At 33.3% G+C, this 24,077-nt stretch overlaps 1 protein-coding gene across 3 annotated transcripts; it reads left to right on the top strand.

Moving 5' to 3' along the window:
* Positions 1-3,277: 3,277 nt before the first annotated feature.
* On the top strand, positions 3,278-23,364 carry LOC120345746 (GRB10-interacting GYF protein 2-like). Of its 3 annotated transcripts, none has more exons than XM_078115074.1 (28): positions 3,278-3,374; positions 3,843-3,947; positions 4,174-4,312; positions 5,647-5,734; positions 6,543-6,638; positions 7,197-7,267; positions 8,249-8,335; positions 8,457-8,535; positions 8,794-9,033; positions 10,082-10,140; positions 10,256-10,481; positions 11,281-11,435; positions 12,091-12,227; positions 12,299-12,478; positions 13,063-13,162; positions 13,287-13,373; positions 13,727-13,840; positions 14,336-14,440; positions 15,058-15,174; positions 15,843-15,944; positions 16,148-16,237; positions 16,361-16,522; positions 17,079-17,246; positions 18,278-18,499; positions 19,100-19,220; positions 19,713-19,882; positions 21,001-21,124; positions 21,425-23,364. In XM_078115074.1, exons 1-28 carry the CDS (start codon positions 3,334-3,336, stop codon positions 21,487-21,489), a joined length of 3,450 nt encoding a protein of 1,149 aa, XP_077971200.1. In that variant the 5' UTR covers positions 3,278-3,333; the 3' UTR covers positions 21,490-23,364. The 3 variants fall into 3 exon arrangements, with proteins under 3 accessions (XP_077971200.1, XP_077971199.1, XP_039271222.2); XM_078115073.1 differs by having other exon boundaries at positions 6,543-6,719; positions 12,094-12,227; XM_039415288.2 differs by having other exon boundaries at positions 6,543-6,719.
* The last annotated feature ends 713 nt before the right edge of the window (positions 23,365-24,077 follow it).

Raw genomic sequence — 24,077 nt, 5'->3', positions numbered from 1 at the left:
TTGGAGCAGTCACAGAAAACTAAACTTGGCACGCGAACCGCACGTGGCACAGACACATTCCGCGCAGTCCGAAGAACAATTTTTGCGTACACTACACATTTGACCGATATTTGTTTTTATTGACAGAACATTTTTGAGTTTTTTTTACCTATTCCAACTGGGGTTAGGATACCGAGATTTGAACCCTTTGCCTATCAAGATGTCCGCCCAATGCACTCACGTTGTTGACTGAAGCATTAGTGGGGTCGACTGATTTCTAATCGGTTTATCCCATTTAGTAGTTTATATCACAAATGAGGTTAATTGTAGTTTAATTCCCTAAATATTCTACTTTTAAAGTATTTTGCATGAACTATTACTTTGTAGATTTATATTTCACTTAACATTTTACCTGAGATTTTTCATAGCTTAATGCATCTTCTGATTGATTTGATTATTCTACATATAAATCGTTATTTGATTAAGCGCCAAGCAACCATTGTCAAGTCATTTGTGTAAGTTTAGATTGTATTCCAAACAACCATACAACTTATTTCGAAAAATGCAAAAACAATACTTCACGGAATTTCAAGATTGTATCTATAAACGTCAAGGCGGTGCTGATGTGGGAATTACGTCCTGTGGTCGGTTAGTTCACGTGTCGAGTCACCATTAACATTACGTGTCAAAACGGCGCGCTTTGTTTTCTAGAAATAACCAAGCGATAAATGAAAGGAAAATTGCGTGGAACAATAAGATGGAAGTAGGGGGGCCAAGGAAAATGATTTGCCGTGTGCAGACAGGGCCCGGGTCTGAGACGAGTGGCGCCTTTCATTTCAACTTCGCACCTCAAACTTGGGTCAAGCAACTTCTTATCTGGAGAGACTTTTTGTACCTTTAGTTTTGTGAAACACACTTCTATTTTTAAGCGTGGGCCATGTGGCAGCAGTGACGTAACCAACATATGACTTTGCGATCCTGTTTCTTTGAGCTTTGAGCTAGGTTCTGAAATCCCGAATTAACGAACTTGGCTGTTCTTTGACGATATCACTACACTTACGTACGCTGCAAGTTATAAAATTATCATCATAAAATGAGTACCAAAACAATGGTGACAGAGGAAAACAGAGTTTAACGCTAACTGGGAGAAAACGTGTTATTCTGCTTACAACAATGGTGAACCGCAGTGTCTGGCATGCTTTTAAGTAATATTTGTTACATATAAGTGTATCATTTTAAGCGACATAATAACATCAAACACTTTTTCTTGTGGCACTTCAATCTTGGACCACCCTGCATTACATGCTTACGGATTCATTAGCTCAATGCAATAGAGGAGGATAAGTAGTAACCCAAACTAATAGTAATTTAGAATACTGTTTTCCTTGTGATGTTTGGAACTAACAGTTAAATAAATGCTATGATTGCGATAGCTTTCTTGCCGGGGAAATAGTTCGGTATTGCAAAACTGTTTTCGATGTCAAAGTACGAAAGTAATTCAAGGTATAGATACCGTGTTTCCTCAAAAATAAGACCTAGCGTGAATTTCAAAAATAATTTTTATTATAAGCCCTCCCCTTAAAATAAGACCTAATCAATAACACGGAATTTTTTTTTACCTAGTCAATAACCTTGAGCTACTTTCACTGGTAGCTGGACCAGAGACCACATTGTTGATAAATGTGGTGCCTGAAGTTAATTTATTTTCCGTTTTAAGCGTGCAATGTTTCACTTAATAACAAAAATTATGTGAAGACGCGACAGACTTAAATTATGAAATTTGTATGCAATATTAGGTTATTATTAGAAATGCTTTCTTGAGATGATATTTGAAGTTGAGATAGCCATGTAAGGCAAATAAGTTGGTTATTGAGCAGCAAATATATATATTATACAAAACTTAGTCTCTTCAAGTTATTGTAAATACTTGTCACAAATACAACCCAGCAAACCTAGATTCTTCTCTCCTCGAACAACAGAAATCCCGATGGAGGGCGCTAAAGTGTAGCGAGCTCGCCAGTTGATCAGTTACCAGAAAGAAGCTGAAGCCTCGGAGACTAGTAGGGGCCAGGGGGGAGTTGGACTCGGTGTGCCTGCGTTTTTGTCTCGTTTTCTCACATTCTTATAAAGTTTGTCTTACACTACTTTTCTATGTTATTGTCGCTAAATAGTGTGCGAGTTGACTCATGTTTACAAATTCAAATTTTCAAATGCCAAATAGTCTAAAACTAAAACAATTCATAGGTAAAATTTTCCTGAAATTTGGCCGCACGGCGTTTGGCCGCAAATTGCCATGCTTATCTAGATCATTTTATTTGTTACCGTGTCATCTCATTTGTGCATGACACATTCATAGACGCATTAACCTCAAATCGGTAAGTGGGTACCATTGAGGTCTTTGAGGATCAATACTGTATTAAATTCTCAAATTGGAAACACCTAGGCCTACGGTACTTTTGTATTTCCAGACGCCTGTAGCCTACATCCAGACATCTGTACCTGGTCATGCTGTCATGAGTTGTTGTAGGGTATGACTGTATAATTCAATACTGCAATGATTGATCAATGGTGGTTTGTAAATTTTCTATTAATTCAGCAGTGACGCTTCAGCTTAATACATTAAATACCCGAGGATTGTCGGGTCTGGTATAGTTTAGTACCACATGTACTTCTAGTTGACCTGGCTCAACAATTTTTGCATATGTCAATCCTAACCCCCACCTGACTACGTCACCGAAAAATCACGCCATTTCGCCGTCACAGTGGCGTAATAAGGCCCACCGAAGTATGCGGATGGTCGTCCAAAACGCGCAGACGATCACCCGAAATCGAGCAAGCAATTTCTCTCGTTTTCTCGTCACAACGATCATGAAAATGAGAGAGATCGCTGCCATTAGTGATCTCTTTATCCAGTTGTCGTCGGCACAGATGCCATTTCGGGCGATTGTTGGTATACTTTGGCAAGCTCTATGACGTGATTGTGACATCGTAATGACGTAATGTTTGGCGTAGTCTGGTGGGAGTTAGGATTGACATGTGCAAAAATTGTTACGCCACGACCACTAGTTAGGTACGAAACTACACGAGACCCCAAATTTTGTCCGTAATAAAACCATAAATGGGGATGAAAATTTGTGTACAATAATTCCACTAGCTGACTATACCAGATATACAGGCTGACAGGAAAGTTAGTTGAGTGACCTTTGCTTCCTTTTTTTGTCATCTGTGTGGGCTATTACTTGTATTGTAGTATTGTAACTTTCATACTAATCACAACCTTTTTTTAATCAAATACATTATAGCCTTTACCCCAGCTTGAATTATCTGTCATACTATATTGCAGTGTAAACATACATGATGTCTTCTGCTGAAACCTTGAACTTTGGCCCTCAGTGGTAAGTTTGATTGAGCAGCTCGGGGCTGAATTTTAAAATCTCTTCGCATATATGATAATATCTATGTACAGATGTATATTAAAATTAAGTATGGTAATAAAGGCTTGAAAAGGGCAGTTTTTATACAGTGTTAATGATAGATTTTAAAGTGCTGAATTGGTATGATTGACATTAGTCAAGATTTTTACATGAATATGGGACACTTGCGTTCATTATACTAAGTCAAGTACCACTTTCCACTGCGAATGCATACACTTTTCACCTCTAACCCATATAATTTTAGTTTCCGCACATGAACGTAATAAATGTTATTATTCTTGATTCATTTTTTGACTTAACTCATATTGTTTCAAACTGTACTGAATAGTCTTTAACATAGCCTACATGATTTATCTTTAAAACTTTGTGTTACATTCATATAACTCGGTAGTCCTATTAAAACTAAATCTTTTCATTTGGATATTTCAGGCTGCGAGATTTATCTGGTGGAGCAAGTACTTCTCCAACAAGTCCACCAGCGATTCTATCTCAGTTTCAACAGCCTACTTCAAAATTCAAACTGGCTGAAAATAGGTAAATGCATTTATAGAATATTTGTATATTGGGGAATTAATATAAACTTTTTTTATATACAATGACTTTATAGTATAATGCTGTATAGTATAATAAGCTGATCACTTATGGATTTAGTTACTATTTTTGCCATCTGTTACGCCTTCTAGTTTTCTAAAAATCAAGATGTGAATATGTGTTGGAATTGCAGTTTGGAGATTTTTGATTTGAACTCGTTTCTTTCCAGGTATGGTCGAGAAGAGATGTTGGCATTGTTTGTGGACGATTCTGAAATACCTGAAGAACTTGCAAGAGCACCATCACTCGTTACAGAAATTGTACAAGCTCCTCTTGCCTTCAGACCTTCCGAATCTAATCAATCACAGGTCGGTTTTTATTCTGTTCCTCATTTACTATAAAGTAAAATTGATAATAGGGGTGTCGTGTTGGCAAAGGATTTTTATAGCGTGGACTTCCACTCTCGCCTGAGCTGTACATGTACATACAGTTCGATTTGAATTTATTTTAAATATTCAGAACTACGCAAGTATCAACAGTTCTATCCTCCAGTATAAGGCTCAGTAATTGATCTCAGTAATTGAGAATTTTATTAAAAGCTGCCATGACATTAAATTTCATCTAGAGAAAATATTGTCTTTGCTTTAACCCATGTTGGTATACGTTGCGCATAACACCTTCTACATATTTTTGTATCTATAGACATATATATAAGTCCAAACTCAATTCTAGGTTAATCGAACTTCTATATAGGAAGATGTTTGTTTCTGTGACTGTTTCAAAAAGTTTTATTCATCCCATTCTGGTTCTTCCATTCATTTACATAAATGGTTATTCATAAGTCATTCAATAAAGAACTAACAATAAATTTATGAGACATAATCAAATAGCTTAATCATCTGTGTCACATGAGTTATCTTCCGTGCCAATCATGAGTCTGAGCGATATACACAAACTCTCAAAAAATTAAGTGTGATGTCCATATGCATATATACCAGTAAGTATTCTTTACCATGGGTACTGGGTCCGCAAAAACTGTACATTTTTGTTATTTGTATTGGTACTTCGGTGTTAAAGAAGTATAAATCATACATCTAATCATTGCGAGATAGAGAAGACAAATGTTTCTTCTGAAACACAAATATAATACAGTGATACATTGGTGGTCGAACATAATTCATTCAGGATTGGTCTTAATTAAGAGTACTGAGACTTTTTTGCCATAAGAAAAATGGTAACTATTTTATCAGATTGCATACCCGTACTACTTCGTTTTGGTTTTGGTGTCCTTTGGTTGAATGGTCAAGAGGCAGCCTAGATGCGCGGTTCGGGTGACATAATCTCACTCGGGTGTTCAAGCAACGAATTTCCACTGGAGGATCTCAGCCTTTTTGACCAGAATTTTTCTAGTCGACTAACTAATTGTTCGAGTATTGAGTCATTTGACTACCAATGTAGTCACTGTATTTCAAAACTTGTATCTTATATTCAACAGCAAAAATCACAGAAAACAATATAAAAATTAAAAATGTCAACTAAGTATGCGGCCATTTTTGATTTGTTAAAAACACTTTGGTCTTCGGTATTTTGCATGAGCTTTGTTTCTAATCCAAGCAAACTAAAAAAGATCAAAGAAGATGAAAAGGTTATATTGACAACAACATTTGATTGAAATAATTTTTGAATATTTTTCTATTTTCAGCTTTCGTCCGGTTTTCGAGGTCGAGGTGGTATTTCAACTGGTCTCAGAGGTCGCTCCATACCTGGAAGAGGAAGGGGAAGAGGCAGAGGTGATTTTGATATTAAGTTATATATTCCTTACTTTGCATTTTAATTGTCTAACTCCTGATTAAAAGAAGCTTAGATACGACAAAAATAAAGTAGTAGCCTCTAACGGTCTTTTAGCGATTTCCATCGCAATGTACTGAAAAGTTGTTAGGATGGTATTACTTCGTTTTCTGTGGTGCGCAGAATTTTGCTCCATATATATCATATCGGCTTGTGGTCTCCCACCAGATTTGCCCGTTGATATTTTTGACGAATCCATTGGTCAGCTTATTGTGTAACCGATAACTATGTGAATTACTGCATCTGTTCAAACGCAATCTCTGATTTTAAGCTTCATATTAGTCATTTGACCTATATGTTCCTATATTTTATTATCGCTCTCTTTTCCTATATGTGATTGATTTTCGAAAAACACTTTGTTACTTATTCATGACAATATGCATTTCAATAATTTATATTAGAAAACAATCAATCCTTTCTAGGGATGTAAATAAATCGTTACCAACCTCAACTAATCCTGTCAATGTACTGTTTTTCTCAAGACAGATTATTATATATTTATGATGTTAACTATGACAAGGAACAAAACTGCACTGTTATTTTGAATAGTATATTACAAAATTTAATTTATCTATCCCCAATAAGTTGAGTGCAATTTCAAATTCAATAATGCGTCTGTTCTGTAGTATTTATCCTGTTGCTCTGTAACTCTGTTCTGTCTGCTACTCTGTAACTCCGTGCTGTTCGCTGTTCTGTCACAGCGAACTGTAAAAAAAAATTATTAGTACTTATCATTGTGTGTATTACCAGGCACAGCATGGGTGGACCATGACGAAGGTCCAGGTCGTAAACCACCTCTGTTGAGACGATCAGAGAGTGAGGATTGGCGCAGTGACTCACTCCGAGGTAAGGGTGATGGGGCGGAAGATATGATTGGTGGTTTGAAGGAGTGGAGAGGCTCCGGCCAGAGACCTGATTTCTGGAAAGGTATTGAGCGAGTTACCGGTACTTGAAAGTCTCCCATCTGTTATGTGTTGGTGTTTTGTCATGTATTTACATTGAGTAAATGTTAGGTATACATCTTCTGAATTGGGTCATCTGATTAAAATTAGATAATGACCTGTGAACATGATAATAAATTGTAGGATATTTTACCTGAATGCCCAAAATTATTTTGTTTATGTGTACATCTCCACAATTGCTCCGATTAGGATTGCAAATATATTATGGGGTAAAGTATGATATGATATTTTGTGACAGAAAAAGGATTAAATTTTTAGTGACTATTTCATGGATTAAAAACAATGAGTTTATCTTTTATGCACTATCAAATAGGGGTGCTCTGTGATTAGAGAGAACTTCGAGTTGGCCAATATATGGATGGATGTTTATCCGCAATGTTAAGAATCATTATATATGCTTACTTCGGTAATATGCACTGTGTTTAACATAATATATTCATAGACACTTGGCGTGACAGACCAGGGGATGTTCGCGAGCAGAAAACTTTCAGAAGTCGTTCCATGAGTGCTAAGGTATGAAACATGAGGATACATACCGGTAATCATTCTTTTTAATGCTAATGTGTGTCTAATAAATATGTTGCTTTTTTTTGGAACATTTAATAATAAAAGCATGAAACTAGGGAATAGGGATGTAAGTTTCGAATATTTTATTTTCGAATCAAATTTCCAATCAGAATGTTCAAATTTGAATATTTCTGAATCTGATTCTATTTAGTATGACATCATATTATCGTTACCTTTTTTTATAAAATTTAGAAGAACTATAGTATCAATTGTGATTAAATTACAATAATGAACTTGAAGAATGAAAAAAGTTAGTAGAAAATGCACATTGTGAATGGATGCATCAACTACCTAATATATTATGGCTGAGAAAATAGATTTTTTGTTACATAGAGATACACTTAGTCACATATTTACTTATCACATAAATTTATGTTTGCAAACAATACTGGATGTATAGTGATCGTGTCTTCTAGAATTGACCTTCAAAATTTATCCAAGTGATAAACTCTTTTAATAAAATGTGCGTTGATATCGCGTCAAAATTTTAAAAGAAGCAATGAGTATGAGGGATACATCTCAGATTATGTTTTAATGCGGAAAAATGTTGTTATTATAATGATGTTACATATATAATTCAAAGAAACGTTTAAATAATGACATATTTGTAAACTTCTAAACATTTCAAGTAGTTGAACAGAATAGATTGAAACCATTGGTTCCCATAAGGCAGCTAGCTACCCATATGAAATATAACAACCATACAAGTGTTACGACTTGAGATAGCTGTAAAGAAAATAACAGTGTTTGGTCGATTTTGAGACAGCACCACTGCGTTGTGTAATCGCCTTGTGTTATCCAAATTAATAATATTATTTTTAAATAGAATCAAACCAGTTTCTCTGAAATTGCCTTGATTCAAAATTCTGAAAGTACATTAAACAATTATCAGTAATCTTGATCAAAATACTTCAAAACCTCATTCAGGATTCCGGTGGCGATTCCAGTAAGTCATGGAACGAAGAGAAGTTCAGAGATGAAGGTTTTAAAAGCAGTAGACTTTTGTCATCTGAGGTTGGTTTCTATAAAACTAACTAATGTGATACTGATGCAATTTATTGTTATTCAGTTGTCACGGCTACTTTTCCCTCCACACCAGCCTTTTCTCATTTCATTGTATTTTCCCCTTTCTCAGTCACCTGAAGGTAAAAAGGAGAAGTCTTCACATGAAAGTTCAAAAGAGAGCCCTGGGAAGGATAGTAATACAGATAGAGGTAACGTTCTAAGATGTTTTTTTTTATAAATGATTGCTAAAAAGCTAGGTTTTTTTTTATAATGCGGATTTTGGATTATGTTCATTTGAGTCATTATAATTAGATTAGCCTATATGATATATTGATATTGTAACATGATTTCTAATATACTTAACTCCATCGTTTGCTTGGTTTGTCAGTTAGCAGTGGACATTACTCTTGCATTCCGTTATAACAATAATATTTTTTTAATATTTTTTCAATGTATTGCCTTTTCAGGTGGTAAAAATACATCAAATAGCAATGTTGAAGAGTCTTCTAGCAACAAGTTACCTCAAAAACCTTCTACAAAGCAGCTAGATCCCGTAACGGAGGTACGTGAAGTGCCTGAAGTGGAACGTTCAAAGCCTAATGACAAAAGGGTTCAGCAATCTCTGCCACTAGGTGGAATCAATGGTCAAGTAAGGCAAGCGTTCCAACAACCCAATGAAGAGGTGTATCGAAATTTCCCAGCGAAAGGTAGGCTAAGCTATATATAGCTATCTTACATGGTACGTGTTGTAGATGTTCATACACTTGTCCATTTGTGAGCTATGTGACATAGCATAGCATAAGATATAGTCACTCACTGGCAGCAGTGTCTGTGTTTCAATTTGTTGTTATTATAATAGGCCTATTTGTTTAATTTACTTTAACTAATTTTATTGGACATAAAGTGTAGGCATATGGATCTTTTTGTTATTATGTTGTTGTTGATCATGTTAGTATTTATTTTTCTTGTTGTTTCTCATCAACTACTGGACCATTTGCATTCAAATTTTCAGTGATTAAATGTTGTATTTTTCCCTATAAGGCCCATACTTTTATTTATTTCAAAAATTCGTGTGGGCTCTATGGGATTTGTTTTTTTGTGTGCAACGACGCCATAAAAATTGCTATATGGTGGTCACTGGTCAGGCGATGTCGTGCAGACTGTGGTACCGGTAGCCTACTATGACAGATTCCGTCAACGTACTACTTCGTTTTGGGCTTTGTGTCTATATATTTGAGCATCGCTTTCTTGTTACTTATCGATCTTAAGATCGGTGAGTATGTTGATAGGTATTTGTTTGTTTGTCTGTTAGATGCACGCGATATCTCACGAAAGCGAGGTTCAATCTGCTCCAAATTTTGCATGTGCATTCATCATAGCTCCGATCGGAAGCCTATTGATTTTGGATGGATTATGTCGTATAATTAGCGAGTTATTAATTAATTAGTGATGGGACACACGGTGTCACTATGGAGTAAGACCACTGTTTTGGGGGATCCCCTAACCTTCGATCAATAAGTCTTCGGTTTCCAACCGAATTCTAGTTTTAAAGTTATTGACTCAAGTTTCAATGATGTTTACTCTCGATTGGCTTTGTAGCATCTTTGCTTCACAAGATGTATCTGATATAATCGTGAAATAATTGTGTTTACTGGGTGATATTAGTAAATTTAACTATAGTATAGGAACAAACACAAAATTAAATTTCAATATTTTATTTATTTAGGTATTTACCTTGGCTAATTTGTATTTTAGATACTGGGGGAGCTTCTTCAGTTGAGGAAAATCCAATTACTGCTTCATTGTATCAAGAGGTAGGTGTTACTAATTTTTTCTGATATTATTTTTTCTTGATGGAAGCAAAAGTCATTCAAAATTATACATGCAACTATGTGAAAAAGTTTTTATTTTTTATTCTTTTTTATCTAGATACAGAAAACGACGGATCCATTTTCTACATCTCTTGATACCAATGGGATTAATCCACCTATTTCACAAAGCATCCCATTTTCAAGTAATTCTTCTATTGGTCAATCACCTGCCCATCAACCTTTACCTATCGGCCATTCGAATAAAAAATCCAGTTCGCCTATCGAACAACTGCAACAGCTTGCAAGTACATGGTTTTATAAAGATCCTCAGGGTGACATTCAAGGTTTGTTTTATGTGAAATTGTAATTGTGAAGTTCCTGGATGAGATTTTTCGATTTTCAAATCAGTATATAGGCTATCAGATTCAATTATGTGTGATCTAGTAGTAATGTTTTTATTAATTTTATCAGTCACGGTATATGTAAGAATTAAGGTTTGTATGTGGTATCACAGAGTCTGTTTCTCGCGTATCTAGACATATTTCTTGTCACTTTTTATCTGGAATATGTATCATCTGTATTTGGCAGTTGGCTGGAATACTTGAAACTTAATATGCCTTGGAAAATTTGATATGATCCAATTTCAATTATGAATGAGATTTTTTCTGTTTCAATTTTTTCTCATTTTGTAAACCAATTTTTGGACATTTCAAAGTATTTTGTAGATTTTTTTATTCATCGTCAGAATTAAGAATTTGAGTTTTGGGTTCTGAATCGAAACTAGTTCAAATAGGTTTCTTCAAGTTTGTATTTTTAATTGTGTTTCATACAATGTTTTATGCCTCCCACTTTGAATAAGGCTCTTTACAAGCAGCAACTGCTAGGTAAAAGCTATGTAGGATTGGAATCGTTCCGGTATGACATTAACTACCAAATTTTGTAAGGCTACACCCTGGGTGGTGGCGGCATGGGATTCGATACCGAGATTTTTTAACCTCCAACTCCATCATGGTCGAGCCCAATGCTTTAAACCAGCAATCGCACTGAAAAAAGGAATATGTTTTCATTACAGATTCGTTCAAAAAAAATTTTTATTTATTTATTTATTAACTCCATTATACAAACTTGTATTTTTAATTTCAGGTCCGTTTTCTTCCACCCAAATGATGGAATGGTTTAACGCTGGTTATTTCACTATGGTTCTTCTCATTAAAAGAGCTTGTGATACCGAATTTGTTCCATTGGGTGAACTTATTAAAACATTAGGTCAAGTACCATTCACTTCACCAGCTCCACCAGTAAGTATGTCGTAGATTGGGCGTAGCAAAGCAAATAGTATGTTTACTGTATTCTTCAAACATTGACTCTGTGGATATTTTTAAAATCATATGCTCTTCAAATCAAACAATTGCAAATGAAACACAGTTAAGTTTGGATTGAATATAAAATTAGTCATTCAAACATTGTTGTCCGGAAATCCCCAACTCGTGAAAAAACCATCGTATACTTTACCATCACCAAAGTTTTGATGTTTATTTTGAGGGTTTTTATAAACTTCCATAATGTCCGTAACTATCATTTGATAGCTAATTTTTACCCATTTTTTTCATACTTTATCGTTCACTACAACCAATGAACTAAACTATACATGTTCAACAAAAACGTTTATTTTTTCAAATTGAAATACATTATCTGCAATAATATAGATTATTAAATAATCATTTCACAACGGATGATGACAGTTGACCTTTGAAATATTAAATTTGCCCAAGATTTCTCTCTACTAGTACTAAGTTCATATTTATTTTTGTTTGTGTACACTATTTTCAAGGAAATTCTCACTGACAATTCAAGATATTTATGGACATAGTTTGTGTATGGCCAACCACTTGCCACTTAAATCGCCTAAAATTCATCAAATTCTATTCCTGAAAGTATCTTATTTATTTGCAGCAGTTGCAAAAATGCAACAATGTTATTTCAGAAAGATCTGCATATGAACCAAACGTAACGGCAATGATGCAACAAAAGTTTGCTGAGCAACAGTATATAAAATTACAAGAACAACAACAACAAAGTGCAATTGGAAGGTGAGAAAATATTATTCCATGATTTTTTTCAACTTTTGAAAACAGTATTATTATCAACTTTTCTCCTGTAGTTCCAGAACGTTCCAAAATCAACAACCAGATGTTGAAATGATTTTATCAGAATTAATGAAAAATCAAGACTTTCGTCGTATGTCTCCTCAGCATCAACAACAAGTTGTTTTACAATACGCTGAAGAAATAAAACGACAGTCTTTATCATCTGATGTGCAGAAGAATACACCTTTTCATAGGTATGATATTTTTGTTGATATTATTGTTGAACTGATCAATAGTTTTGCTTTACCACCTCTTTTACTTTAGTTTGCAGTTTTACCTATTATATTTCTGCCAATCTAAATGCATTTATGAAGCTTTTTTTAAGTATGGCTATTGAAATTGTTTTTAGTGTAGTTCTTGATACAATCGTTCTAAACCAGTGTTCTTCAAACTTTTTTCATCACGACCCACTTGGCATAGCTGAGTTTTTTCGTGACCTCCAGGAAATAAAACGAAAATGAAGAAATGTTCAATAATACTGGAAATATTAAAAAAATTAAACAAACTGACAATACCTTAAGACCGATGTGCTTGCTTATTCTCGCACCAAAGATTGAATCTTGGCTCTGTTTCGGTGATGGTGGGTCTCAGTTCTGGTCCACAGTTACCGTAAATTGGGAAGTCAGTTAGATTTATTCGCAAAAATAGGACTTTTACATTTCCCCGTTCAACTATTAAAATGATCAAACTTGTATTATTCTACATAGAATATTGTTTGATGTGATAGCCTGGTAATAGCACAAAGCAGACAAACCTTAATTTTCCTTATCTTTCATAGTACTGTAACAACTGATCCCAGTAGAATTTCACAAGAGCAACAACAACTTAATTCAATGCGATTACTTGGAAATATAAATGTTGAAAATGTTCAACACCAGGTGGGCTTGCGTGATTGCAATTTATTTTGTGAATGTATGCATAAATTTGTCGATGCAGTTGTTTAAGGGTACTATATGGTTAAATAAGTTTGCTTCTATATTTTTAAATCTGAATATTTTTCAGTCTGATTATTTGTATCAACAAAAGTTGATGGAAGAAAAAAGAAGGAAAGAAGAAGAAGAAATCAAAAGAATTCAGAAACAACAAGAGGTGAAAAGACTTTTTTAAATACATTACTAATTTTGAAGGTTTTTGTACTTTCGATCACAAATTTTCATTACTTAAAAATTGAAAAATATGATAAAAGCCTAAATTTTTTTTTCAAATTTATTCCAAGCCCTTTTTGGGTCGATATTCCACCCAAAATTTGGGTTTTGATAACAATAATTCAACGCTTTTTACGGTGTTTTAGAACACCATATTCTGTCATACCCATTATCCGATCTTTTCAGCAAACTCTGTGCTCAGTGGGGGTGTTACTAGTGCAGGTGTGGCACCTTTGTTCTCATATATTTAAACATAGCTAATAGCTATCTTGTTTTAATAGTTTTTTATTGTTTTAGGAACAAAAAGAATTATTGAAGAAACAGGAAGAAGAATTTCAACGAAGAAAAGAAATGTTAATAAGAGAAGAAGAACAAATAAAAAAACTACAATTGGAAGCTCAGAGGAAAAAGGTACATAGATACATAATGACCAACTTGTTATCATAATCGTTCAATGATAGATATAATTGTTACCACGAATTTTTCGGCATCTTTTTCTCAGTGAATTCTTTATTGCAAAATGCAAAGCTCACAAATAGTACCAATGTACATCCAAATTCTGGCTATGAATGATAATGTTTGTATTTGAATAGTTTAATATATCATAGTTTTTTATATGCTTTGTTCGCAACCAATGGATTTCATTTTTTCAGTACTTACAGATGGCAGAATTCACTTGATGGATGTTACTCTTGTTTTGTTTCAAATTTCCTACGGGAGATGATATATCACCTAAAATTTTATTTCAGTCAAAGGGGAACACTCTTTATTTTATGCTCCTCATTCACCTCATTATTGCTTTCTCAATATTTTTGGCAAATTCAGTGTACAGCTAAAGCTTTACCGGTACTGGTGTACGATCTTTGTGCCCTATATTTGAGCATTGTTCTACTGTTATTCAAATAGGAAGAATTGCAAAGAAAAATTGAAGAAGAAGAAAGATTAAAGAAAATTCAAGAAATGCAAGAATTAGAAAGACTGAAGAAAATTGAAGAAGAAAAACAAAGACTGGTTTGTTTTGATTGCTAAAATCTTTGGGAATAACTCGATTTTGAATCAGTATTGTAGTCTGGCACAGATCATATACTTTAAAGTGTGAAAATGTTTAGTTAGTTTTAAGAGGAATTTAACTTTCAATATGCATAATGTAGCCATTTTGGGTAATAAATTCAAAATAATTGTTTTGTTTGTTTAAATTTACCAGCAATTCATTAAAAAAATAGTGTAAATTTCTACCCAAGTCAGCAAATAAATTTGTTGAAAAATAAGTTTTTTTTACATAATCATGTATGTATTGTTTGAATACGTTATTAATATTTTAAATGTAGCGGACACCATGGTTTTACTGAATGCTTTCGGTTACGATAAAATGTGAAAACTGTTTATTCAGATGAAAACAAATTCAAAATTCTTTTGCGAACATTTTTTTTGTTTTTATACAATAAGATTTTGTATACATAAAAAAGAAAAACAAGACAAATTCAAAATTCTTTTGCGAACATTTTTTTTCGTTTTTATGCCATAAGATTTTGAATAAAAGAAAAAGAAACAAGCAAAGAATCTGTTAATATAAAACCGTAGTTATTATCTTTGTCATTTAATAAATTTTTTTTTTTTTTGTTACTCAGCGTGAAGTTGAAGAAAGGGAGGCTGAACGCAGGAGAATTCAAGAAGAGGAGGAAAACAGGAGAAGAGAAGAAGAAAATAGGAAGAGATTAGAACAAGAGGAGGCAATGAGGAGAATGGTTAGTGTGAACATTACTCATTTCTAGGACTAATCTTAACTAGCTGTATTTCAAATATCAGGGATTTATCTTTGTAATTTAAAATGGAAGGAATCAACCTTTTGAAGCAATTATGTGTTGAGGAGCTTATTCTTACTACATGCAAATTAACGTTCGGCCAATGAGCTTTCGGTGAAATATGAAATTGTTATTTGGAGTGATGTAATGGCAAAATGTAATGTAAATATTCAATTTTGCACATGTAGAAATGTTTTTGCAACCTTCCAACGCTAAATGATAGATTCGGCTAAGGCTGTGAAGTAGGAACCGGAGTCTATTTTTGTGAGAGCTAAGTTTTGAATAGAGTCAGGAGTTGGAATTTCAAACTTTTGTTGATGACAAAAGAAGTCAAAATGTGCTCCAGAAACGCAAGAATCATTTCTCTGCTTATTCGATTTAGTGCTCAGCGTTGCCATATTTTACCATTAATATTTAAATCTTAAAAAAAAGTTTACCAAATACCAAGCACTATCGGTATTTGTATATTGGCTTGCTTGCACACGCCAAAGTTTATCTTAACAAAATTTAGTTTATTCTGAGCTTAAGCTGATTCAGAAAATTTTGTCCATTGTCAGTCATACATAGAACCTGCTGCATTTGATTAAAAATCTATATTTGTTTGATCCCAGGAGATGCAAAAACAAGAGGAAATAAAAAGATTGGAAATTGAAAGAGAAGAAAGAAGAATACAAGAAGAATTGAGAAGGCAAGAAGAAAGAGATCGACAAATGGTGGGTTATTTATTTGGAGCAAGAATAAAAATCAATTCTGTTTCTTTAATATTTCATTAATTGCTTTATTTAAACCAGGGTTGAACCTCTGAACCAAAAAATTGACTATCCGAAAGATATAAATATATGAAAGTTGTGACAAACTTTTATATTTTAATTGTTTTTTATAAAATAGTTTTAAATTTTCTTGGTTATAAATTTAGGCCAGAGAAGCGGAAATTCAACGAAATCTGGAAGCAGCGAGAATTCAAAAAGAAAAGGAAGAACAGGCCAAAGCACTTATAAAACTCAAGGTAGGTAATTAAATGGACTGATTTGTCATATGTGTGACTGACTATTTTAGTCAAGTGGTATTTCAAAAAAACGATATCATATATATGTCACGATTTCACAATTTTGTGTTTTTCAATTTTTAGCAACAAGAAAAACAAATGCAACAAATTCAATTACCGAAGTCAGCCAGATGGGGACAAGGAAGTCAAATTCAACAATCAAGTCATTCTCAATATGATTCACTATCGCTCGTGGAAATTCAAAAAATGGAAAAAAAATTTGAACAAACAAGACTGCATGAAGAGGTATACTTGCATTATGATTCCACTGTTTCTTATGGTCGCAATATTATGTTGTTTTTCTGCTCATAAAATGTGTTACAATTATTAACGGTAAGAATCGCAGGCACAGCTCTGATAAACGGGTTTGGGCTACAAGTGAAAATAGACACATTTTGATATGGTCAGCCAAGCCGAAATTAAGATGTGCTGGGTGCATTAAATTAGGTAAAAGAACTTCGATCTGCTTCATGCAACTAATGTAGGGCATATAATGGTGTTTTAAATGAAGTAAAAACAAGATTTAAATTAAACACTGATCGAAATAAACCTGGTAAATTTATATTGAGAACTGACCATAACATAACTTTGAAATTGTAACAGGACTTTATGAACACCTTGTACATTTATTAATTGCTGGGGAAATCACAATAAATTTGTTGCTTATAGCTGTGTAATATTATGATGTATTTAATGTGATTTTCTCATTTTCTTTTAATAAAACCAGTCTTACTTTAATTATCCAATTAACGTGTTTACCGCATATTTTGAGAAAATCTCATCAATGTTTATCTATTTACAGGCAAGAATAGCCAAAGAGACACATAGTTATCAGACTCCAAAACCAAAATCAGGGTGGATGACAAATCCAACACAGGATAGCGGTGGAATGTCTTTGTTAGATATACAACGTGAAGAAGCAAAACAAATGGTACAAACACAACAACAATTTAAAACAAAACAACCCGAGGTAAGAAAATCTCAGCTACGAGCTAGTGTTACACACAAGTGCACTCTGATTTTTGCGCATTTTGAATAGTTTCTAATGTATCCACAAATATATAATATATTATTACTAAATTACTAAACAATAATAAGGAAACAACAGTAAATAAAAAGTGATATTTACTTCTCGAAAACAACAAAATTCCTTCCCTGCCAGAAAATGCTGCCTTAACATGTTAGTTATTTTATCTCTTTCAGTTTTCGAAAAATTGTTAGAGAATAAAACCTAGCAAACATAACAGGCTCATTGGTAGCAAACAATCTTAATTATGTTTATTTAATGGTCATTCATAATTCTTAGTTTTATAAGATGCATCAACCATTTATTCGAACCTTGTTTTCTTCGCAAAGTTAATGCTCGATTTATTTTTTTTATTTTGAATTTGTAAAAACCATCAATTGTTAATTTTTTATATTAGCTTCAAAAGTGTTACTGGTAACGCTATATTGTAACATATTTATAGTTAATTTGGTTGGAGAATGTCGATATCTACTCATAACGAAACATTTTTCCATCAGCAATCCTAAAATTTATTGTGTATTTCCTCTTCTCTCTTATTAAATATTAGGATATTTAATATTAATAATTTGAAATGCATCCAATTTATTTCATTTTAAATGCTTAGATCCAGGGATGACCAAAACCGAATATTTCACTTTTTCAAAATACATTATGAGGAAATTTTTTAGAATATTGAATACTAAATTGGGAGAAAGTTCATGTGGAAAAATACATAAATCACTATATCTTCATGTTGATCATATCTAAAGCGACATAAATATGAAAATCATTGTTTTCTCTATGTTGTTTGTTACCAGTTGAGATATCATACATTTAAATCCGCTTGTCTGACAGCTCAGAATCACTAATTTTTCAATGGGAATGTTCTAAATTATTCCAAATTACAAAGATTTACTATATCAAATATAATGAATTCGAATATTCGATTCGTTTTGAACATCCCTATTTCCTGCTTACATTGCTTACTCTTGTAGGCTCAGAAAGTTCAAAGTCTTGGTTACAATACATCATGGAACAAACCTCCAAAGATCCAACCTGATCCACCTGTGGTAAAACAATCAGCAGCAGCCTCCTCCTCATTCTGGGATCAGGTTGTGGAAGAAAATCAACCGAAACCGAGTCCTGTTCGTCAAAAACAAACCAAACAACAACAGCAATCAAAACAAAGCAAACCGAAGCAATCGAAAGCAGCAAAGGTAAAGTTTTGATGTGTAACTTCTCATTTGGCTTTATATTAACTTTTTTTTTTTCTATTTCCTTGGTTAGTTTTCGGGCATGAAGTGAACCTAGAAATGAATTCTATTGCAGAATAGTCGTTGTTTAGATTAAAAATTGCTTTTGTTCAAATGCTGAACCAATTGCTTTCACATTTTTTAGTGATCGACGATGAAAAATGATCTAGTGGTTAAAGGATAAGACTTGTTCGATGGCTAGTGTTCAATTTCCATGACCCCCACCCCGAGTGTAATAAATCTAGTACGAAATGCGGAAACTGAAAAATTCCTCACCCTGGCAGTGGCTGCTTGTACAGAACCTTGTTCATAGTAAAAAGCATATGACTATGTCGTATAAAAAATCTTTTGGAACTCTAGAAGGATGTTTCATTTCCCCCTCTTAGTCAGTTTTGATTACCAGATCTAAATACTTCTCAAATTTATATTCTCAATTCAGTATGGACATCTTAGCACTAAAGCCAGGGGGCCAGACCAGAGTCTGAATTTAATGGCAAATGTCTTGTCTATTTTATTTATACTTGTACTGGAGTATAGATAAGTTAAGTATATTGCTCACAACAGAAAACAAAGAGTGATGAGGGTCAACAAGTAAAAGCAATATTTCAACAACAAATAACAAAAGATAGCTTCACGGAATGGTGTGAGAGTTATCTTGAAAGAATGAATGCTGGATCTATTGACAGTGAGTTATTATTTTATAATGTTATCCTCTAGTATGGACTTGCACACATTGCTCATCGAAAGTATAGTTTCGCTTTTTAACAATATCAGCTGTTTGTGTAACAAATCTTTTGTAACAAAATAGAACCAAATTTACCATCTTATTAATGATTCAGTGTCAGTTTTCTATGTAGCCTATTCACGAAGGGGAACGGAATTGTTTGTAGTGCAGAAAAGTTATTTTAATTTTTTTTACAGTTATCATAGGTTATAATATGTGCCTCATCTTTGCCCAAATGTTCAATTAAAAATATGAACTTTTTCGAAAATCAAAAATTACTATATTGTATATACCTAATTTATAATATATTTTAATATTCTATTGGTACTGAGCATTCCTGGTGCATTTGACTGTATCAATATTTATTCATGTTCGAACAACTACTACTTTTTTTATGTGAATCCCTGCGTCAAGTTCATTTTTCATAATTCCATTGTGAATTTTTTTTTCCAGTTCCTACTTTCGTAAATTTTCTGCGAGACGTTGAATCACCTTATGAAGTTCAAGAATATGTGCAATCGTACCTCGGGGAATCAAAAGAAGTCCGAGACTTTGCTAATCTGTTCCTCGAACAACGTTCAAATATGAGTGGGAAGCATAATTTCAAAACCCCGCAATCTAGGGTAAGCACAATATTAATGGACAATAAATTATACAATACTATCATACATATTTTTTTTTGTAGAATTGAGACCATGAGCCTCGTACTGCTGATGTTCTAAGAGCTGCAAATAGATATTTTTTTGTGTTGCTATCAGGGATGTACAAAGAATCCAATATCTAAATCGGTTTGAAATAAATATATATTCAAATTTTAAATTACTGATTTCAGGATTACTTCAGAAATTTTACTTTTGGACAGTTGTCTCATGGCATGACATGAATTTCTCAAAATCAAAAAATGAGAGAAGCAGTTGAATCATTGTCAATATTATTTTTCCCTCATTCCAGATTCAAACTTATTGACTATGCAGTTCTTTTTCAAATTCGTCCCAATTTAGAATATTTTTAATATTTCATATTCAAAAATTTTACATGAAAATGTATTTTGGAATGGTAGATCATTTAGTTTGGGCCATCTCTGGTTGCTATATACAAAGAGCAACTTAAAAAAAAACTCATGTCATTTGGAACATATTCTCGACAGAACTTAACATTTGTGGAAAGCTTGCTAGATAACCGAATCTTTAGGGTACCATCAATACAAACAGAAGTATTAAATTAAATTTGTTCATTTTCCTGTGAACAATTAAGAAATTCATGGTTTCGGTTTTTATTGGTCACACTGTATTCTGTTGTTAGGAGGAAGTCAATTCTTCTTATGGAAGATTTATTTTTGCATCTGACAATAACAATTACAGTTCATGTAGTTGAAAATAGTAGTGCATTTGAATATTACTTGGTACTCATTTTATAACGTCTCTCTCACCATTGTCTTCATATAGAACAGGGATTCGCAACCTGGGGTAAATTATGCAAGCAAGAAAATTCATTTTTTTCCTATTTCATGAAAAATAGTCTATTAATATTACTTCATCACTTGGTCAAGTGAGGTAAAATAGGTACCTTATATGGAAGGGAAAATATAAAAAGATTTGGGACTCAATTTACATTTGAAATTTGCAAAGCTGTACATAAGGGATTAGGGGCTGAGATTTGAGAAACACTTAATTCAATAGGATTTTTGTTCAAATTAAATCACACTCGCAAATGTATGTATATTTGTTTACTCTTTCAATAGACTTCTGATAAATCTCGTTCATCAGCATCAAGAGATAACGATGGCTTTGAAATGGTTACTGGAAATACGAAACGAGGGAAGAAAAAAGTGAAAAAATCACAAAAAGTTGATCCAAGTATTTTAGGTTGGTGTGAGATTATGTCATTTGTAGAAAAGAATGTCAGCTCATCGTAATCATCTTTCTTACAATGCCTTTAAATCAACTTTTAGTACTTAATATATTTGAACAGATTAAGGAGATTGTCAAATTATTTCAAATGGTTTTATCAGAAAAACACTATAAAACTCAATCTCAAAAGAAAAACTAATTACCGGCAACTATCCCTATTACCGACCTGGACGGGTAACTGTATGAAAGGCAACGGTTTACCATATGACGAGCTCTCTTGAATAATGGGTTGTTAATTATTTTGTCCATATCCAGGTTTTTCTGTGAATGCTGCTTCTGACAGAGTGAATATGGGTGAAATACAGACAGCCGATGACTGAGCATGGTTGCCTGAAATCTTTTTAACTCAGGATAGTAATACTGTATATTATTTACTTACATTTACCTTCTCTTTTATCGATAATATTTTGAATTTTATTTTGAAGTGGCAAGGTTGCTTTGCATCCCTACACCTATCTTATCTTATTACTAGTAGCTTGTTCCTAAATACAAAAAGTTAGATCTCAAAAGTTTTATCAATTGTTAAATTTTGGTGACTAGTTTTAGAAATATTTAGATAAGATGTATAAATTTGTTCGAGCTCAAAAATGCCCAATTCACTACATTTTTCGCTCGTTTGCTCTTGTTTTTAATTGGGTAGAGGTATGAATGAAAATTCTTTCAGTTATTTGTGAAGTATGCATATCCAAAGAATTCAGTCAACAAATTTCACACTGTATCAAATAGTGTGCCTTGAGAATTTGTGTAACTTTTTTCCAAGCTGTACAGTTTTGAAAAAAAAAATTTCAAGAAAGCGTAATTTATTAAGGATTCAAATAACTGTTTATTTTATTCAAATTGAAATTGGCCTTATGATACTTCATGATTTTTTGCACTACGATGTCATTTGGGATACTCAAAACTTGAAAGAGTTAAAGAACAATCTCTTTTTTTAAACCACTGCTCTACCATATTTGATTACAGGGAAGCTTTTCATTTTATATAAATGTATGTTTCGGAGTGAAGTAGATCATTTCAATATCTCAGTCATTCCTAGCAATATTATAAATGACGAGCTAATAGTATCTAATAGACCTAGTCCGAATAATTTTACATTTGAAATATTTGAATTTATAGCAATTTAATATTCAAACTAATTTAATTTTGAAGGTTTTTGCTTGTAAATTTTGATTAGTCTTTTTGCATTTTGCATTATTTTGCAACTAGATCTCAAATGTATGCAAGACTTCTTGCAAATATATGAACCATACAGGCATATTGTGATTTGGGTAAAATCTCCTTAAATTTTTTAATGTCAACTAAGCTTATCTTGGTGTTTGGACTTACGAAATTGTTTAAAATTCTAGGATTGTTGGGAAAAGGTTCTTGCACGAACCACCTCTACCTCCACTGTTTTCATTCAAACTTGAATTTTGAGTGAAGTAATCTTTCTTGATTGCTTGAATTGAATTTTAGTATTTCCGAGATACATATATTTAATGCTATCAATTTGTAATATGAAGGGCATAAATTTTCAAGCTTGAACATCTCTATTGAGTGGGTCGTACTGTTCTTTTGATTTCTCTCACCTTTCTTGAAGGTGATTTATTGTTTCACTGTTTTTTCATTATCAAGTTTTCATTGTTCTGCTCTAGAGGTAAGAGTAGTCATATTTCAAGATTCAAATATTAAAAATATAACTGGTTTCTAGAATATCAAAGTCCAAATATGTATTCTTCTAACTCATCTTAGCTATAAAAAGCGAAGAATTTGGATAGTATTCTCTTCTAGTTGTATAGTGAGCTCATTCATAAAAAATGGTTTGTTCATATATCGCTTTTGACCGACTTATATTTGTATAAGGTATTATTTGTAAAAAGAATGTTCTTAACCTGCCCTGTATTAGAAGACGCCAGCATTGAGTTCTTATATATGTATAATGAATGGTCAGTTGAAGAGTCAAAAACTTTTGCATTTAACAGAATTATCTAACAGAAACGTCCCTTAGTCACCGAAGTTTATGTATTTCAAAATGCGCCTTATTTTATTTCTGTTTATGCTATTGTCGATTTTTTCCTAGCGCTATTTATTGCTATTAAAATTGTCCTATTTATTTTCATTAAATGAATATTTCTTTTCTTAAAAACTAAGTTTTTGCTTCGTGGTATCTTCTGATTTTGCGAAATTAAAACAAGGTGGTGTATGGTTTCATAAAATACCCCGATTTGCTCATTTATGTGGGGTTTTTACAGTGGGGAACAGTGCAATTTATTATCCACATGCACAACCGGTAAGAACGAATACATATGCTTGCTTTGCGCGACTTGTATTCACACTTGCTGTGAGTAAACTTGTAGCTAAATTCAAAGCTGAAACTAGGATAGGATAAGATTTATCTCGGGGAGAGGAAAGTCGGTGAGACGACCTAATCCTATGGCAAACCACGGCCCATGTCTGGTATGGGATTAGTTGGCCAGTTATTTGTTTTCGGAGGCAAGGACTTAATGGCGGAGGAAGCCGTAACCGACCAGCAGTTACGTGAACCACTTAGAAGCTGTAGTAGGAGATGATCAGTAGTTGCGCTGTGTGCCGACCATTTCAAGATGAATCCAATGTTGTTGACGATCATTCCCTGTCGAATCTGAATATGTCTCCAATACAGTAATGATGCAGTCGTGAATAAATATGGCCTTATCGGAAAACAGTGAGCGGTTTGGAATATAAAAAGAAATCGTGAACTTCCTGTGACCACAAGAAAAGTACCGAACAGCATTAGACTATGTAACTTAATTAGGTTTGTTCCATAAGGGTATTTACGCTCAGTAAATGAGATAACGAATCTCTATTTTGGCCAGAGGGTTGGCGCGTGGTGAGTGTTAGGTAATAAATAGGTATACGCCTGCCATCGAACTGTTTAGCCTGCGTGAGT

The sequence above is a fragment of the Styela clava genome, chromosome 8 (assembly GCF_964204865.1).
Source record: "Styela clava chromosome 8, kaStyClav1.hap1.2, whole genome shotgun sequence".
In the NCBI taxonomy this organism is placed as follows: domain Eukaryota; kingdom Metazoa; phylum Chordata; class Ascidiacea; order Stolidobranchia; family Styelidae; genus Styela; species Styela clava.
Note: the sequence above shows the minus strand (reverse complement) of the source record. Positions and strands in the feature narration are given on the sequence as shown.

Excerpts from the sequence above, each read along its gene's own strand:
- LOC120345746 (XM_039415288.2), top strand. The coding sequence starts at position 3,334 with ATGATGTCTTCTGCTGAAACCTTGAACTTTGGCCCTCAGTG. Across the intron at positions 13,374-13,726 it reads GAATTCAGAAACAACAAGAG|GAACAAAAAGAATTATTGAA; the intron begins GTGAAAAGACTT and ends TTATTGTTTTAG. Across the intron at positions 19,883-21,000 it reads TCAAAACCCCGCAATCTAGG|ACTTCTGATAAATCTCGTTC; the intron begins GTAAGCACAATA and ends CTCTTTCAATAG.